We start from the raw sequence: 18,943 nt of genomic DNA on the forward strand, positions 1-18,943 counted from the left end.
AGGAGGGAGGGCTGCAGACTCAGGAGACGACGCTGCAGACTCAGAAGCCGGGACCCAAGAGGCGAGCTGCAGCGGCGGGGCCTCGGAGGCGAGCTGCAGCGGCGGGGCCTCGGAGGCGAGCTGCAGCGGCGGGGCCTCGGAGGCGAGCTGCAGCGACGGGGCCTCAGAGGCGAGCTGCAGCGGCGGGGCCTCAGAGGCGAGCTGCAGCGGCGGGGCCTCAGAAAACGCTGCAGACGACAGGAACGACGCCGGAGATGCTGCAGGCGGGACTGCAGGCGGAGGCGGAGCTGCAGGCGGGACTGCAGGCGGAGGCGGAACTGCAGGCGGGACTGCAGGCGGAGGCGGAGCTGCAGGCGGAGGCGGAGCTGCAGGCGGGACTGCAGGCGGAGGCGGAGCTGCAGGCGGGACTGCAGGCGGAGGCGGAGCTGCAGGTGGGACTGCAGGCGGAGGCGGAGCTGCAGGTGGGACTGCAGGCGGAGGCGGAGCTGCAGGTGGAACTGCAGGTGGAGGAGGCAGAGCTGCAGGTGGAACTGCAGGTGGAGGAGGCAGAGCTGCAGGTGGAACTGCAGGCAGAGGTGGAGCTGCAGGTGGGACTGCAGGAGGAGAACAGTAGGAGGATGCTGCAGACTCTGGAGACGGGACCCCAGAGGACGCTGCACACCCAGGAGACGAGGATGTTGGGACCCCAGAGAACACTGCACACCCAGGGGATGAGGAGGGTGCTGCAGATTCTGGAGATGGAGAGCCGGCAGACAGCAGCTGACGGAAGCAGCCGAACCAAAAGCCCAGGGCCAGAGCTTCCATAACGTCAGGCTGACGCCGGTCACCACTTGAGTTCACTGCCAAGGGCTCTGGCAGGTCACCGGCTGAAAGGGCTGTTGAGGGTGCAGAGGGCGCAGGCAGGACACCTAGGGGGATGGCCGGCAAGGGCTCTGGCAGCTCAGCAGGAGGTACAGTCGGTGAGGGTGCAGAGGGCGCAGGCAGGTCACCAATGGAGGCCACCGGGGAGGGCTCGTGGATGCCGGGCAGCACAGCACCCAGTGGAGTGCTGGGCAGGCTGGGCGGCGGAGTGCTGGGCGGCAGAAAACTGGACGGCGGAGAGCTGGGCAGGTTTTTCACAAAGACAGGAGACAAAGTCACTGGGAGCGAGGAACAGGGGTCAGGTAGCTGAAAAACACCCCCGGGGTCCCGCTGCCGTAGTGCAGGCCCGTGACGGTGCTGCACCGCTGCAGGCGGGAGTGCATCAGGACGTGAAGGGGCTGCAGGCGGGGCTGCAGCTGGACGTGACAGGCTGGGTGGCGGTGGTTCCTGGCAGTGTAGGCGGCCATGCCTTTTTCTAGCAGGCCCCCGGTTCCCCACACTGTCAGGACAGGTGGGCTTGGTGGCTGGGAGACCCCGGGATACACCCCCCCGCCTGTTGACACAACGGGGACCCCCCCGAGCCAGACGGGTGCCATACAAGGGATTTTGCCCATGAAGTTGTTCTGCATAAACAGGAAATTCTTCATTGCCGGGAAAATAATCCATATAATCCATATACTGGGTCTTCTGCTCGCTGGGAAAATTTTCCATACGCTGGGTCTCCTGCCGGATAGCATCAGGGCTAAGGGGATGCAGGCTCATCACTCCAACCCTAATAGAGTGATGAGCTGGCTGGGAAGCATGAGGTAGTGAGCTGGTCTCAAAGTTCTTCAGCCTCCCACAAACCACATCAAAATGGGGGACAAAATGGCTTGTCCATGGCCTCTCTTTGAACCACTGCTGGTGTACTGAAACCTCCTTCTGGAGTTCAGCATGCCGGTTAGGAGGAGAGGCCACAAGACAATCAACAAAAGTTTCAAAGCTCAGCACCTTCCTTGTCAAAAACAGTAACTCTGCTGGGTTCATTTTGATGGTCAGTTCATAATGTTATGATGCAGAGAGTTGAACCCAATATGCAGAGTAACCACAGACAAGTATAGCCGTTTAAGGATTTAATCAAAAATAGGAAGCAAAAATCTTACACTGAAGTGTTGAACACAGGAAAATTAGGAACACATCTTACTTCAGTAGAACACAGGAATCAGGAATGGCGGAATGACAAAGTCAACAGAGGAGAGGACATGCATCGGCAACAACAAACTATGAACTGACACTGAATGTTTGTCATGAGTCCAGTCTTATAGGGGGGAGGTTGATTGAGGAATTGTTCACAGGTGGAATGACGAGGGAGTTGGAAGCAGGTGAGTGAATGGGATGGAAATGAGGGAGTGGCCAGGGAGGAGACATGGTCTGTGGAGTGACAGATCATGACAGAGTCTGTCTCACTGAAATGTGAGGGACAACATACTGACTGGGGAGTGAAGAGTAACGCTATTGGTCATTTTAAAGTGCCTTTGCGTAGACATGAGCCAATGACCAGCTATACATGGGATGTTGGCAAGTATAAACTCATCAGTGGAGTGTACTGGTGTGAGTCTGGATTGGGAGAGTACAGCAATGCTATCAACATCACAGTACACAGTGAGTCCTGTTTCTTCATTTACTACTGATGTATATTTTGTGCACCAAGTGACCCATGTGTATTGTAGCAGCGATGGTTGAGCGGAAGAAATCGGAGGCAGCAACAGGTTCCAGTCTATGAACTCATGATCAGTTTTATTGAACAGAATTCACTCCGTTTCAAGGCGCCACGGGCAGAAGGCCCCGTGAGATTCAGGAGTCACATCGTAAACCGATCCTGTTTTAATTTTTTTTGATAATTATGGTGGTTGCTGCAAATACCTACAATACTTAAAAATAAGGCAAAACAAATATGTTTGCCATGGATTTAGTAGGACTAGAAGTAGTCCCGGTATCCTACAGATGTCTGAACTGACATTTTGACGCTGTGGTAATATTAAATGACGAGGAGAAATAACCGGCCAGAAATGACAGCCAGCATTGTACAATTGTTTTTGTACTGTAGGCGTGTTCCACATAGTGTAGAAACTACAGACTTAATTGGAAACCAGGAGTTAGTACCTTCACATGTTTGATAGAAAGCTCCATCCGATCTTAACCACATTTTTAATATATTATGAGACAAAATCCCTTTCTCTTTTTTCCCCCCTTTCTTATTTTTGTCTTGTTAATTGTTTTACAGGTGGCGCTGTCATCCTGGTGAGTCCTGTTCTCCCTGTGACTGAGGGACATTCTGTCACTCTACAATGTGTTAACAGAAAAGCCTCATCTACCGCCAACGTGGAATTCTATAGAAATGAAGTACTGGTCCAAGATGAACCCAGTGAAGAGATGATCATACCTGCTGTGTCTACGTCTGATGAGGGATTATACAAGTGTAGACATTCTGGAATAGAATCACCACAGAGCTGGATGGCAGTGGCATGTGAGTGTGAATTTAATTTCTATTGTAATAGAAATTAAACAATAAGGAAATGTACCTACCTAATGTACTACATTTATTTGGCTACTACAGTATAAACAAGCTTTGTTTGTAAACTATTACTCTGACAGTGGTTGCCCAAAATAAAATAAATCACAATCTTTTGAGACTACACTATCCAGTTTTATCCTTTAGCCTATTAAAATTTGTATTTGGCCCATCACAATGTGTGGTTGTAGGCTTGCCCTGGCCTCGACCTCCTACAGGCATATGCATACTTGCATAGGCTCAATTTATGCAACTTAACCCATTTAGGCCTGAGGCCGATTCTAAAAACGCCTCTAAATCCTGACCTAAGGTTTCTGAAAAACTTCAAATATTTATATAGCAGAATCAAAATGTTAACATTTTTTAATACTGTACATACTGTACAGAACCCAAATATGGGTGTGTAAAACACCAAAATGGGTTCCCGCCTTATGTAGACATAACACTCTATAGTGTATACACGTATAGTTTCATTTAGATAGATATTCCACTGTTACAGTAGGTTCTTAAGCTTAAGTATGATTCATGATGACTATTTAATGTTTTGATGTATTTTTGCTTAATGTAAATCGCTCTGGATTAAGAGCGTCTGCTACTAATGCCTAAACTGTAAACCGTAGGCTACAAATGCTATTTAATTTTTTTACTGTCATAATAGTGGCTCAACCTACAGTGACCAAACCTCCTCCACCTTCAGTGAGTGGATCTACTCCACCTTCAGTGAGTGGATCTGCACCACCTTCAGTGAGTGGATCAACTTCAGTAACTGCACCAGCTGAGGAACAGGGATCTCCAGTGTGGTTGTGGCCGATTGTAGGACTTATTGCTGTAATTCTACTGACCATCCTGCTGATCCTGCTGTGTCGACACAGAACATCTGAAGGTGAGAAACAGGACAAATATAGAGCTTTGAGAAGGAAAACAATTCAACAATGATGCAGGGGAAGTATGAAAGTATCCTCCAACAGTACGTTGTGTTGAACAGCAGACGACTGTCTTACAGTGTAAAGCACAATTTAACATGTTTGACTCTTTTGAATTACAGGTCCATGTTGTGCCAGGTAGGTACAGCTCTGTGTACACTGACTGCTTTGTGTCATCTGTGCTTGCACTATAGCGCCTCCTACAGCACTAGACTTTGAATTGCTCTGCATTTGATCATAGCAACTTTCAACTTAAGCTGGTGTTGTATATTAAAATACCATATAGGAGAGTAAATGTGCACGGCAGACAGACAACGAGATGAGGTTCCTTGATGTTTATTTCAGAGTACACAGCACAGCAAACAGCATATAGGTCCGACGGCCTCATGCCGTCGGGGAGCATGCCCAGTTACATGGTAGAGAGTTGGGGAACAACCGACCCAGATATTTCTTTGTCTGGCATTATATCTATCATGCGTTCATGTGTTCATATGGCTCTCGGCCTATCAGGATGGTCCACGGTCTGACCACTGCCTTGGGTCTCAACCCCTAACAATGACCCCAGTTATTTATTACCCATGGGCCTTTGTCTTGGCTTGCCTTTCTGTTCTGTGCCCAACCCTGATCATGTTTCACTATTACCAGGACTTATGTATCCATGTGCATGCGTGTATGTGCACATGACATTTAGTGATGTCCAGGCATCATTAGCTGGTCTGTGTCTTACAAATTACACCACACTGGTTTAAAATGTGCAATATATAACTACTATTTTGACAGGCCTATGAATGTATTTGTAGACAGTAGACACACATTTTTAACATAGCTCATTGAGATTTAGATAAATAAAAATGAAAGGTAGGCTATGGCCACACATGGTGTGTGTGTGTGTGTGCGCGTGTGCGTGTCTTGAAATAGATCCACTAAGTCCCGGGGAACCAATCAGAACTCAGCAGCAGACCGGACGACCAACCAGAGAGCAGATGCAGATGATGGGCACACGCCACTTCAGCACGGTCAGCCTTTCAACCAATCACACTCAATTATTCACAAATCAGCTAATCATCAGCCCCAAAACTGATAATGTATGGATGTCTTTGGTGGTCTATTTCAGATGAACCTGCAGCAGAGTCCTCTGTCGCCATTTATTCAGAGATCGAACTCAAAGATATGGACAAGGAAAAGAAGGGTGAGCAAATAGACACTCACACTGGTTGTGCATCAATGGCTGTGTAATGTTGCCAACTTGCCATTAATACACATTAGAATAATAATGCATGTGTAGTCACAACATAGCCACATAACTATTCCACAATCTCTGAATGCTATATAGAGTCTGGAACTACACCTCCTGAAATCCGAGCAAGGGAGCTGGCATTTTCCTTTCACGAAAAAACATTTTATAATATCTTTACATTTATTTTTAATATCCATTTCTGCTAAGCAGCAAGCTATATATGCTTAGATGATTTTCACTTCCGCATTTATCGCTCGCTCATGTTCAGAGCTTCCAGACTGTATGACGGAAGCATTTGAAAAGTAGTCTTCCTATGAGTGCACATTCATGGTAACATGCACTGAAGTGATAAAGTCCGCCAGATGGTGGCACCAACACATAATGATGAAGCAATCAAAGGCTTTTGAGGTCTTAAAATGTTACAGTAACCATTGGTGGAAAGTAAATTGTAGTAAACACTTGTACTTAAGTACTGTACTTAAGTACAATTTTGAGGTATTTGTACTTGTACTCGAGTATTTCCAATTTTCAATACTTTTACTTTTACTCCACTACATCTCAGAGCCAAACTTTGTACTTTTACTCCACTACAATTATTTGAAAACTTTAGTTACTAGTTACTTTGGCGATGATTAGAAAACATACATTAACCACTTCAACCCTATACATTTTTTTCCGCAGACGGAAGCGACGGCACCTAGACCCGTGGACGCGGAGGGCGGTAGGCTATCATTGTGTGGAGAAACTACGTTTAAGATTATTGCAAGATCTAGGCAACCTACACCGCTACTCCATGATCAACGAATGTTGGACAGACAGAGTGTGTGGCGTTACCTTAGAACATACACACAATTACTTTATCATACAGTACACGCTGCGTGACAGAAAGAATGAACTTGAATTACTGCAGAGAATGCTGCCAGATGAACTTTAAACAATTATATAATGTCGAAAAAGGAGTGCAACAGGTGAGAGTCATTTGTCTGTTGCTGCCCCAGCTCCGCTAAATAGTGTGGAGAGATGGGAGTTAAAGAAGGGATGTATAAGTTATGTTTAAAGACTATTGTGACCTATTTATTTATTTCCTTTTTGGGGGTTGAGGGAGGTGGGGGGGAGAGGGGAGGGAGGGCAAGGTTCCATGAAGGGTGCGACAAGATAGACAATGGTATAATTTATAAAATGATGAAGAAAGAAAAACAAAACAAAAATGAAACTTTATTCTACTTATAGTTGGTTTAAGAATTGCGGCTGGACTTATCAATGGCTAAGCTAATTATTTTCTCATGGAATGTGCGGGGCCTTAATACAGCAGTAAAGATCGCTAGTTGCTTAGACGTTATTCATAGAAAGGGGGCAGATGTTGCATTACTTCAAGAAACACATGTTATGGAACAAGATATATCTAGAATTGAAAACTCTAATTACAATGTGATTTCTTACTCATCAGCAAACAACAAATCAAAAGGGGTTATCATAATTGCACGTAAAGGCCTTAAATTGAATATTTTGGATAAGGGTGGAGACCAAGAGGGTAGAATAACATATGTAAAAGGAACATTTGGTGGTCAGAAAATTGCGTTGGTGAATGTGTATGCCCCAAACTCGTATGAACCTCTATTTTATCAATCATTATCCAATTATATGGTAGACATGACAGGTTACCAAATTATTCTCGGTTCAGACTTCAATGCTGTATTTAATTATAGGTGGGATAGATCCAACAACACTAACAATAATTCACTCTCCAATACAGCACTTTGCAATCTAGCTCAACATTTTAATCTAACAGATGTTTGGAGAACTAAAAACCCAGATAAAAAAGAGTATACATATTTTTCGGCAAGACACCAGACGTTTAGTAGGATCGATGTCATTTTAGTATCCTCAGGTCTACTACATTTTGTAAAAAGCGTTAGAATCATACATATGTCTCTTTCAGATCACCACGCTAATAAATATGAATTTAAATTCCCGACCAACTCACCTAAAAGGGCACCCCGGTGGAGACTTAATGGAACATTATTACAAAACCCTCAGTTCTGTGAACAATTTAAACAGGGACTAGCAGAATTTGTAGAGATAAATAGGGACTCGGTCACAGATATAAGATACGTTTGGAATGCCATCAAAGGGTTCATTAGGAATAAATCTATAGCATTTTCTTCAGGGGTGAATAGAAGACAATTAAAAACTATATCAGACTTGGAACATATTCAGTCAAAATTAATTGAGGAACAACAGAATAACTTTAATAGAGAAAGAGAACGACAATTAGTTAAGACTACATCTGAATTAAATACATTAATTACAAAACGCTCAGAATTTCTGGTGCATAGAGCTAAACAGTCTGATTATTTGGATGGAAGCAAACCAAGCTTTCTACTCGCTAGTAAGATTCGGTATAATGAAGGATTAGCTGATATAAATGAAATTTTTAATGAAACTGGCACACTGTTAAATGACCCCGCTCTTATAAATGCCGAATTTCAAAAGTTCTACAAGAAGCTATATACATCCAATACTACCAACACAATAGAAATGGAAACCTTTTTCACAGGACTAGATCTTCCTCATTTATCCCTCACCGAGGTAGAATGTTTAGAAGCCCCTATAACACTTAATGAAATTTATGACGCACTGAAATCGATGAATTCCGGAAAATCCCCTGGGTTAGACGGCATCCCTCCAGAGCTATACCAGACGTTCTGGCCTGAAATCGGACCTATACTACTAGAAATGTTTCAAAAAGCTACTAGGGAAGGAAATTTCCACAGAGATGTAAATACTGCCATTATATCCTTACTACATAAGAAAGGGAAAGACCCTAACCATTGTTCCAACTATAGAGCAATATCATTATTAAATGCAGATGTGAAATTGTACGCTAAGGTCATATCAAGACGACTAGAGACTGTACTTCAGACTTTGGTAAATCCAGATCAGACAGGGTTTGTAAAAAATAGATTAGCTTCAGACAACATACGTAGATTACTTCACATTATACATCTAGCGCCAAATATAATATCTCCATGTGCCATACTTTCAATTGATTGCGAAAAAGCATTTGATAGTTTACAGTGGCCATATTTATGGTATACGTTTAAAAAAATGGGCTTTGGAGATGGGTTTATAGGCATGCTACAGACACTCTATAATAACCCAACTGCAATTGTCCTTACTGGAAACCAATGCTCAACACCACTCAGTATTGCAAGAGGCTGCCGCCAAGGTTGCCCAATCTCCGGATTATTATTTATCATTTCTTTAGAAGTCCTAGCACAAAAAATTAGACAATCAGAGAATGTGAAACCAATAGTAGTACAAAATACATATCATAAAATATCGGTATATGCAGACGATTTATTACTTTATATGAATGATGTGTCCTCCACACTACCTGCTGCATTAGAGATATTTGAACAATTTAGTAAGATATCCGGTTACAAGATCAATGCAAACAAATCAGCCCTTTTACCATTAAACAAGGCAATGATGGAGACCCAAATAGACACTACAATCCCCATAGTGAATTATTTTAGATATTTAGGTATTGACATATATGCAAATTTAGAAACAATAATATCAAAAAACTACAAACGACTACATAACGCAATTAAAGATGACTATGATAAATGGGGTAAATTAAATCTTTCAATAGCAAGCCGTATATCAATTGTGCGGATGAATACACTACCCAAAGTAAATTTTTACGTGAGTATGTTACCCTTAGAAATACCCCACGGGTTTTGGGACAAGATAAAATCAGCAGTATCGAAATTCATCTGGAACAAAAAGAAACCAAGAATAAGTACAGCCATATTAGAACATAGTAAGGAGTGTGGAGGACAAAATCTACCCAACTTTGAACTGTATTATATATCTTTTACTCTTCGTCCTCTGCAACATTGGTTTTCAGATGAAGGCCAGACGCCTTGGGTTCAGACAGAAAAAAATATTGTATTGCCTTTTTTACTCAAAGATACCTTGCTCTGTAACCTGACTGAAGAATATTGTATAGAAAGGTTTGGTCCTATTATTGCTCATGCTGTCCGAATATGGAAACGTACAGAAAACATACTTAAATGGCAAAACCCATGGCACAAAAATACGCCAATATTTAGGAACAACAATTTACTCATAGGCCAAAGACCCATCATATTCCATCAATGGCAACGGTGTGGCATTAACATACTTCCGGACATGATGAGCAATGATGGACTTATGTCATTCCAAGAACTCAAATCCAAGTATAATCTGCCTGGCTCCTCCTTTTTCTTTTATTTACAGTTACGTACTGCAATGCGTACATATGGAGTACCTTGGAATAGTATTCCCAAACATCCAGTTATCGAAATGATTACCTCAGATATTAACAAAGGCTTTGTTTCTCATGTATATGGAGAATTACAAAAAGTGTCAAATACCTTTATGGGAATTACCACAATATGGAATATAGACCTGAAAGATTATGGACATGTAGATTGGAAGAGAGTGTGGAACAACATTACTATAACCTCTCGTAATTATAACCATCAGATGATGCACTATAAACTAATACACAGATTCTATCTAACTCCAAGAAAACGCTGTCAACTCCAATTAGTACCAAACCCAGTATGTAATTTGTGCTCATTGAGAACGGTGGGCACATATGTACATATGTTTTGGGAGTGTCCCAAGGTCATGACATTCTGGTCTCGGGTAGCTAGGACCTTATCTGAAATACTTACAATGGAGATACCTTGCCTCCCTCAGATTTTTTTGTTAAACGATGATTCCACACTCTCAATACCAGTCATTAAAAAAAAAGTATTCTTTGCTGGAACTACTGCTGCAAAAAATCTCCTTGTTTCTAGATGGAAACCTCCACATAGTCTTGCTGTAAAAAAATGGAAAATACTATTTCTGAATGTATTGGGGTTGGAAATATCAATTGCGAGAACGAATGGAGCAAAAAGGCAATCTATTGATGCACTTACAGAGGCTGTAGAAAAGGTCAAAGCACAACTATAATGCCATAATGTAACTATTTATTTATTTAATTATGTATGTATGTATGTATGTTGTAGGTATGTACACATGCCTACTTTTCAATCCTTATTTATAAGTCTACCAACCATATTTATTTATTATTGTTATTTATTTATTTATTTCTAAATGTCAAATTAACTGATGAAATGTCTGTTCTTGTTGCAATGATAATTGGAACCGTGGGGAGGGTGGGGCGATGGGGGAATTGAAATGAAAATGAAAAATGCTTAATAAAAACTTGGTCACAAAAAAAAAAAAACCCTATACATTTTGGCCATTTGAAAATAGCCGATCTGCAAGCTTGTAGATTGGCTATTTACTTGTAACAAAGTCGTTCTAAATTGCAGTATTGGTACTTTTACTTAAGTAAAAAAATTGAGTACTTTTCACACCACTGACACTGTAACATAATGCACTTCATGATGCCTGTTTAATTGTGGATTTTAAAAGAGGGGAGCTACTACTAGTCTACAGAATTGCACATAGACTATTCCGTGTGGAGATGATTTTAATCAGAAATGTATGGATGTTTGTGATTATGTCTTTCAGGCAAAACTGCAGCTGAGTCCAATGATGCGACATATTCACGGCTTGAGCTCAAATATATGAACAAGGAAAAGACTGGTGTGCAAGCAAAATACAGTCTCACACTACCCACTTTGTTCTGGACGGTTTAAGGCCCACCCTCCGATAATTCACACATACAGACAAAGGGCTCCATCTTGCGCCGACCGGCCTTATCCCTAAACTTATTTGCATTTTTGAGTGGTGCAACCACTCCTACAACCAGCAATGTCCGTGTACCTGTGTGTGTACCTGTGTACGAGTACGAGTATGTGACTTAATAATACCAGTAGGGGGCGCCAGAAACAGAGAGGGGTATTGCTGTGCCTGCTAATAACAGAGAGAGAGAGAGAGAGAGAGAGAGGTGTGTGTGTGTGTGGGGGGGGGGGGATTGCACCACTCAGTTCACACAGGTGTGATTTTTTTTACTATTTTGAAAATCATTTTAAAATAGTTCAACTAGCCGATCTATGTCTACATGTTGTGAGCTTGTAGATCAGCTATTTGAACTATTTTAAAAGGTGTTTTTTTTTTAATAGTAAAAAATGGCAAATAAGTTTAGGGATAAGTGTTAAGGGGTGGCGCAAGATATAACCCAAAGTGCGCAACGTTTCCGTATCCACTCTGGAGTCTATGGGGCTCCATCTTGCCCTTATCCCTAAACGTATTTGCCATTTTTTACAATTTTGAAAAGCATTTTAAAATAGTTCAACTAGCCGATCTACATCGAGACATTGTGAGCTTGTAGATCGGCTATTTGAACTATTTTAAAAGTTTTTTTTTTAATAGTAAAACATGGCAAGACATGGTTCAGCAGCCTGCAAATCAACTTCATCTCAACCCAGTCTATTGCAAATGAACACTCAAGCCCCACAGTACCACCAAGGCTTGTGAACACAGGAACGAGTTGCTTTTGGAAAATAGTAACATATTAGTAATAGTATATTACTGAATATATGAAAGTAATGAGTTATATTACTAGTTAGTAGGTAATAATATTACTTTAAATGATAGACCACTAGATAGAACACTGTGCACTGTACAACACTGATCTAAGGCTCTGACTTGTGTGTTGTGTTGTAGAGCCAGATGTGACCTATGCCCAGGTTAACTACCAAAACAAAGACCAGCAGAACAAAGGTAGGAGAAATGTACTTCACAAATCACAATTATGATAGGGGTTTCACCTCAATAATGCATCTGTTACATTGTAATGTAATGAGGTATAGTGTGCCACTAGCCTTGAACAAACAGGCAGACAGATTTCTATATTCAAATACAGTACTCATAATGTCCGTTGACATTTTTCTGTGTAACTTCATTCTTTCTATTCACTGAATCGGCAGCTCCAGGGAAAACTGAAGACACCATTTATTCTCAGGTCAAACCTGGAACATCCCTTGGTAACATTTTCTTTCTTTCTTTCTTTCTGTACTTACTTACCTACTATACAGCTATAAATATAATGCTGCTGCCTACATCTAGTTCTGCCTTTTATGCTGTGACCTCATATAGAAGTTATAACCATGTCAGACTACAATATCTTATTGAATGACGGTCAACGTTTCTGGGTTTAAGTTTTTAAAGTTATATGCTGTTGTTTTGTTCCAGACCAGGATGGTAAATGAAGATGTCTTCATGGAGAACATGGCTATACATGATGGTGATGAAGTACAGCAGCTCCCTGTGACACAGGGACGCCTTGTTTCCTCGTTCCTTGCCTTAAAACCGAGCTGATGTCTTTGCAATAATAATCATGTTTACTGCTGATAATACACATGATGTATTATATTACTGTACTATAGAGCACCGAAGTCTGACGTCACTTTCAGTATTTTTTTATTTGCATTGAAATCCCCATTTTAGGTCGTTTCATAAGAACTGTGTTTGAAAAATAAACCGCAATAGCCTTGAAACTATATATGAAAGCAATGTCGCTGCTAATATATGTCACACCCAGCTGTCACCACATTGTGTTCCTGAGATTCCTCGTTGACGTAAGCTCAGCTGGCGGTGACTCGACTCGTACTAACCACGAAACATTACAAAAATTAACATGTCAGTTTATGTTGTGCGACCGGCAGCTGCAGCCACCCCGCCTACCCGGAAATGTAGTCTCTGGGTTGTTTGACTCGTTTCTAGCGCTTATTGTGTTACTCTTTGGGTATATTTGTACATTTCCACCTTCAGTCGATGCTTCATATCCATATGAGTGAAAAGGCCGGGATGATCGGTTTATTTTTCAAACACAGTTCTTATATGAAGAGATCTAAAAACCTGTGGACTGGCGCTCTCTACTGACAGTGACGTCAGGACTTCGGTGCTCTACAGATACAGATGAATGAATGAATATAGCTGTGTTGATACACAGCTATAAGTAATCTTGCAATTGGATATGTTGGCAGAGCTGCCATTACAGCGATAGACGGAATCTAGATAGCCTGGGAGCTAGTCGGACATCATAGGAAATAAAGAGAATAACACACACGAGTAATGACATCCACTCCTTCAGCTTGTCAACACATCATCTGAAGCCAGCCGTTTATTCAGCAGTTATATACACACATGTTGATAGGCATTTCCTGCTGAGCATTTGGCGCTTCAGAATAAGAGCAGGTATATTTAAGACAATAAGATCACATGTTAACACCCCCACTTGATCGTATATTGGTAAACAATAAAATAAAATACAACCTTAAAACTTTCATGTTAAACCTTGTATCTTAACTTATACTATCATATTCACATAAATCACTTTGTTCAAAATAAATACAAATCCTTTTCAATACCAATAAAAGTTTTCAATAAATATGTGCAAAATGTAAGCATCTCTTTTACATCTGTCATCACATCATATTACTGGTTGCAATCATCAACTTCAAATACCCATGTCATTTCTCAAATACATGTTACTTTTCAAATACTGATTAATAAATAGCAGATTAAATATATCACATAATCAGATCATCACCTATCACCCAAACACAAATGAACACTTCTTTTTCCTTCTTTTCTTTTGTTTTACTGTGTTGTGACAATAATGCTTCATCACCCTGTTTTTGTTTTCACCCCCCACTGCATTCTTGCCCTCTGGCAGTATAGTCAGGGTAAATTGATCTTTTTCTCTCATCACTCCATAACAATAATCAAAGGTTACATTTCCCTGGTCATCAGATTTTGCTTGACACTCGTAATCCTTTAAATATTGAGGTGGTCTCCTTTCTCTTTTTGGATAAGTTTTACTCTGGCTACATTCACCTGCCTGAATGTCAACCAGATCACTCATCTCTGACTCTGCATCTTGTTTTTGTGTCTCTTTTGGGATTACCATGGTTTCCTTAACTTTAGGTAGATAGTTTACAGCCCCCCTTATACTGCAACCATCATCCTCCTCCATTTCTTGCTCGGTTTGTGTCTGACTCGCAATGACACTCTTTTGAATGAACTTTACCAATCTGTGTTTAGCTACAAGTACTTTCCCTGTGTCAGGATAAAACACCAAATAAGCTGGGCTGTATTTGTCATAGCCTACAAAGATAGCCTTTTCACATTGTGAATCCAACTTTTTCTTGTCTTGCTTGTATGCATAGCATGGGGACCCAAATGTTCTCATTCTCGAAAGGTTTGGTTTCTTTCCTGTCAGCATATAATATGGGGTCTGTCCTACACGCTTGTTTCGAATAACAGCAGCAGTCATTACTGCATATGTCCACAATTCTTTTGGTAAACTGCTTTCAATCAGCATGCATTTGGCCATTTCAAACGGTGTTCTATTTATTTCAGCTGTCCCATTCTGAGCTGAGATCTCATGTCTGATGGCATTTTTGCTTAGCAATGCTTGAAATAGACCAGAAGCATACTCGGTACAATTATCTGATCGAATACACTTAATTTTCCCATAAGGTGAAACATCAGCAATGTATTTCTCCGTAGCTTTGACTGCGTCACTCTTAGATTTCAAGAAATAAACAAAAATTGCTCCTGAATAGTCATCAGTAAATGCTAGAGTATATTTGAATCCATCTTTAGCTGTTGGATCGATTGGTCCAGATCGATTGGTCCAAATAAATCAGTGTGTACAAGTTCTAGTGCAGCTTTAGCTCTTTGGTCTGGCTCTCTGTTTCGGCTCTGAGCAAATTTACCTTTTGTGCACACTTCACATGGCATTTTGGAAATATCAACCTTGCCTTTAATTTCCATACCCTCAGTTACATTTTGCAATTTCAACACATCTTCGTAGTTGCAACGTCCTAGAATTTCATGCCACGTTTTGATATCATTACACCCATGACATTCATCAACATTAGTAATCTTATCAACAGTATTTAAGTAAAACAGCCTGTCATGTACCTTAATGTCGAATGTCGTACCATCTTTTTGGATGAGCTTGTTCTGTCTCTCTTTGAAGAAGACTGTGGCTCCGTTGGATATCGCTGCGTTCACAGAGAAAATGTCTTGGGGAAAGGATGGAACGTAGAGCGCCCCCTTCAGCATCGTTTCCACCTCACGACCCTTGTTATCTCTCAGCCAAACCTTTGCAGTACCTCTCTTCAGCGCTATGCCAGAGGCCCTCACTCCATCAGCCATCTCCAGAACATGCTTCCGTGGCTCGAAACTCTCGTCGAAGTTTCGGAACTTCTTCACGTCGGTCACAATGTGTGACGTAGCCCCGGTGTCGACCATCAGCCCAATGCTCAGAGCAATGCCCTGACATAGTCTCTGCTTCGGTCTCTACAAACAACAGATTTTGAGTATTTTTTTACATGAAATTACATGAAAAGACTCCCGCACACTGTCCTAAAATGCAAATACAAGTTTTAATGGGAACCACATTTTCGGTCTGTTTAGACCTTCATCAGGTTATCTTTAGGACTACAATTACATGCCAAATGTAGGGAGGTCGGGTTGAAAGTGGGTAAATGTGTCTGTGGGTTTTATAAAATAAAAGGGAGCGTGATTTCACCGGTATTGTTCACGCTGTACACAAGCGACTGTAGGAGTGAGTCAGATAACACCTGTATTGTTAAATTCGCAGACGACACAGCTATTGTTGGTCTGATTGAGGATGATGAGATAAGCTATAGAAGAACAGTGGACGAGTTTGCCGGTTGGTGCAGGAGTAACTTCCTCCAGCTTAATATCCAAAAAACTAAGGAGGTCATATTGGACCTTAGGACTGGTGCTCATGCACACCAGGAAAATGTCACTGGTGGGGATGGGGTAGTGATTGTGGAGGAATATAAGTACTTGGGTACAACGATTGATTCCAAGCTGACATGGAATTCCAACACTCTTTCCATCTACAAGAAAGGTCAGCAGTGGCTGCTTTTTCCATTGTGGAGAGTGCATTGACATTTTGTTTTGTTTCATGGTATGGCTCATTATCATTGGTCAATAAGAACAAACTGCAGAAAATCATCAGCGTGTCCAGCAAAATAGCTGGGGTACGTTTTGAGAGTATGACCTCAATGTATGAGACCCGGGTACTCAGGAAGGGGAAAGCTATTACTAGGGACAACATACACCCGTTACACAGCCAATACCATATTTTACCACCAGGGCGACGGTACATGGTACCTTCCCTGCAGGCTAGGGCCTCAAGATCGTTTGTTCCCATAAGTATAGAACAAGCAGGCCCCATCTCAGTTCGGTGCATAAAGTGTGATATGATGCCTCTTGGAGATATGACTGGTGGCCTTCTGTTGGCACTGTTTCTTTATTGTCTATGTACTGTGTGATCTGTTTATTTGCATATGTTTTATGTATATCCTGATGACTGCTGTGCACAATTTTTTTTCCGAAAGGACAAATAAAGTATCTATCTATCTAAATAATACAGAAAAGTATTTCCAATGAAAGGTATGAATGCTTGTGACCAGATGATATAATTACACATGGATCAACTGGAACATGGGTTATATTTCCCATTTAGCCTACTGAAAAGTGCTTTTGGATGTTAATGTTGATGTATGGGGTGTTGTGCTAATTCGCTTATTTCCATCGCTCAAAATTATAATTCTTTTGTATATATCCTCTCTTCATAATGTAAATAATAACCCAGGCGGCACACTTTACTACTTATTTCGATGGAAATAAGCGAATTAGCACAACACCCCATTCAATTCAATGCAATTCATTGAGGGCTCATGGTAGAGGAAATAGCCAATAAGGAGATTTTGCACAAAATAACACCTGGACCTCTTTGATGGGGACGTAACAACTACAAAGAAAGGTAAGAAAGCCTTTTAGTATGGAATTCTCCTTTAACCTTTTCCACCTGGGTTGAATCTGTTCGGTTCTTTTTTCCCCCCTGCCGAATATTGGGCAGGGAGGCCATACTAGTTAGACTATGTATTGTTAAAGTGAAGAAGGAAATAAGTTGTCTTATTAATAGAGTAGCCATTCAAGTTAACCCTGTAAGACCCAGCGTTGCTTTTCGGTAACATTTTTATTTTAATTAATTACTTAATTATTTTTATCATTGGTCATGATATTTGCATATAAATACCCCCCACAGAGGCTGAAATTCACACAAATAAAAAAATCCTGGATTTTTTTTAACCTATGACCTTTAACCCTAATAAAATGAAGTAAAATAATTGTAATATATGTTTTTTTGTTATTAGAATGTCTAGAACATGTTTTATTCATTATTGTGAAAGATATCCCAAAAATGTAAATTATTAATTTATTACTTATTTTTATTTTACTTTTTATTTTAACATAAGTCCTAGTAGTACAAAGTAGTAGTAAAGTTGAAATCTCTTTTTTGCAAGTAGAAATATATCCGGGTCTTACAGGGTTAAAAGGAAATTAACATAGTGTGTGTAGCCTATCTCTCTCTCTCTCTCTCTCTCTCTCTAGATATATTTTTTATTATATAGTTCAACTAGCCGATCTACATCGAGACATTGTGAACTTGTAGATCGGATATTTTAAAAGGTTTTTTTAAATAGTAAAAAATGGCCAATTAGTTCAGGGATAATAAGGGTTAAGGTGTTATGACTCGAGTGTGGCGTGACCCAAAAGCACAGCAAGGAGAGGCAAAGCATGAGTAAAGCCCACCCGGGCGGGTTTTTATTCACAAACACGGGGGGTGAAAGGAGTGCATGCAGGGGTCCGTAGGTTGCTCCACAGAGCTCTGGTCCCGGAAACACTGGAGGGGAGAAGAGAAGGTCGAGTCAATGGCAGGTTCACAGAGTAAAGGGAATAGCACAGTAACGGCGTGACGTTTAACTGTCTAACACTAAAACACTGAGAGCCTAAATCTAGCTGTCTAACATTACCAACCGTAGACTGGGGAAGAACTGGCGCCGAGCTGCAGACAGGCCTGGCTCTTGTAGGCTCATCAGGTGATTGCAGACGACATCCAGGTGGGGAGATAGTAACAGGGAGAGAGGTGCTGTGGAGTGCTCTGGAGTCCTCTGGTGGCGCTGAAGTGCCCAGAACACCCACAGCACATGGATGTAGAGGTGATGGAGAGCGAACCGTAACATAAGGGGTGGCGCAAGATATAGCCCTATATCTCCACTTGGTCTGACAGAGTAAACAATGCATGTTCTAGCAATACATATGGCCTATGAATGAAGACATTATGTACTACACTGTATGGACCATGGACAGTGGCTATTATAATGTACAGTAAGATTCCCCTCTTTTATTTTTTTTTACCAGAAAAGAGATGTTGTGCTTGTTGTGGAAAACAGGGGTTTAAAAAATATATTGTAAGTTAATATATTAAGTACCTACATAAGAATAATGTTGACAAAGACAATG

The 18,943-nt window shown here is 41.3% G+C and overlaps 2 protein-coding genes across 2 annotated transcripts in view; one reads left to right on the forward strand and one right to left on the reverse strand.

The window, feature by feature from the left end:
• Positions 1–2,200: 2,200 nt before the first annotated feature.
• LOC308318777 (uncharacterized protein) lies at positions 2,201–13,307 on the forward strand (the record flags this gene model as incomplete). Its single annotated transcript, XM_080768406.1, has 9 exons — positions 2,201–2,222; positions 4,230–4,295; positions 4,458–4,473; positions 5,254–5,351; positions 5,450–5,524; positions 11,153–11,227; positions 12,251–12,307; positions 12,514–12,570; positions 12,779–13,307. The coding sequence occupies 9 exons, from the start codon at positions 2,201–2,203 to the stop codon at positions 12,793–12,795; spliced, it is 483 nt and encodes a 160-aa protein (XP_080624532.1). The 3' UTR covers positions 12,796–13,307.
• Positions 13,308–15,252: 1,945 nt separating this feature from the next.
• LOC308318778 (guanylate-binding protein 1-like) overlaps positions 15,253–18,943 on the reverse strand; it is a gene marked incomplete at both ends in the record, with an annotated part of 31,225 nt that continues 27,534 nt past the window's right edge. The window contains 2 exons of the mRNA XM_080768407.1: positions 15,253–15,309; positions 15,518–15,898. Coding sequence (XP_080624533.1) covers positions 15,253–15,309; positions 15,518–15,898 — 438 coding nt within the window. The remainder of the gene's footprint in view (positions 15,310–15,517; positions 15,899–18,943) is intronic.

This window comes from Protomyctophum bolini (genome assembly GCF_963924005.1).
Source record: "Protomyctophum bolini genome assembly, chromosome: 7".
Lineage (NCBI taxonomy): Eukaryota > Metazoa > Chordata > Actinopteri > Myctophiformes > Myctophidae > Protomyctophum > Protomyctophum bolini.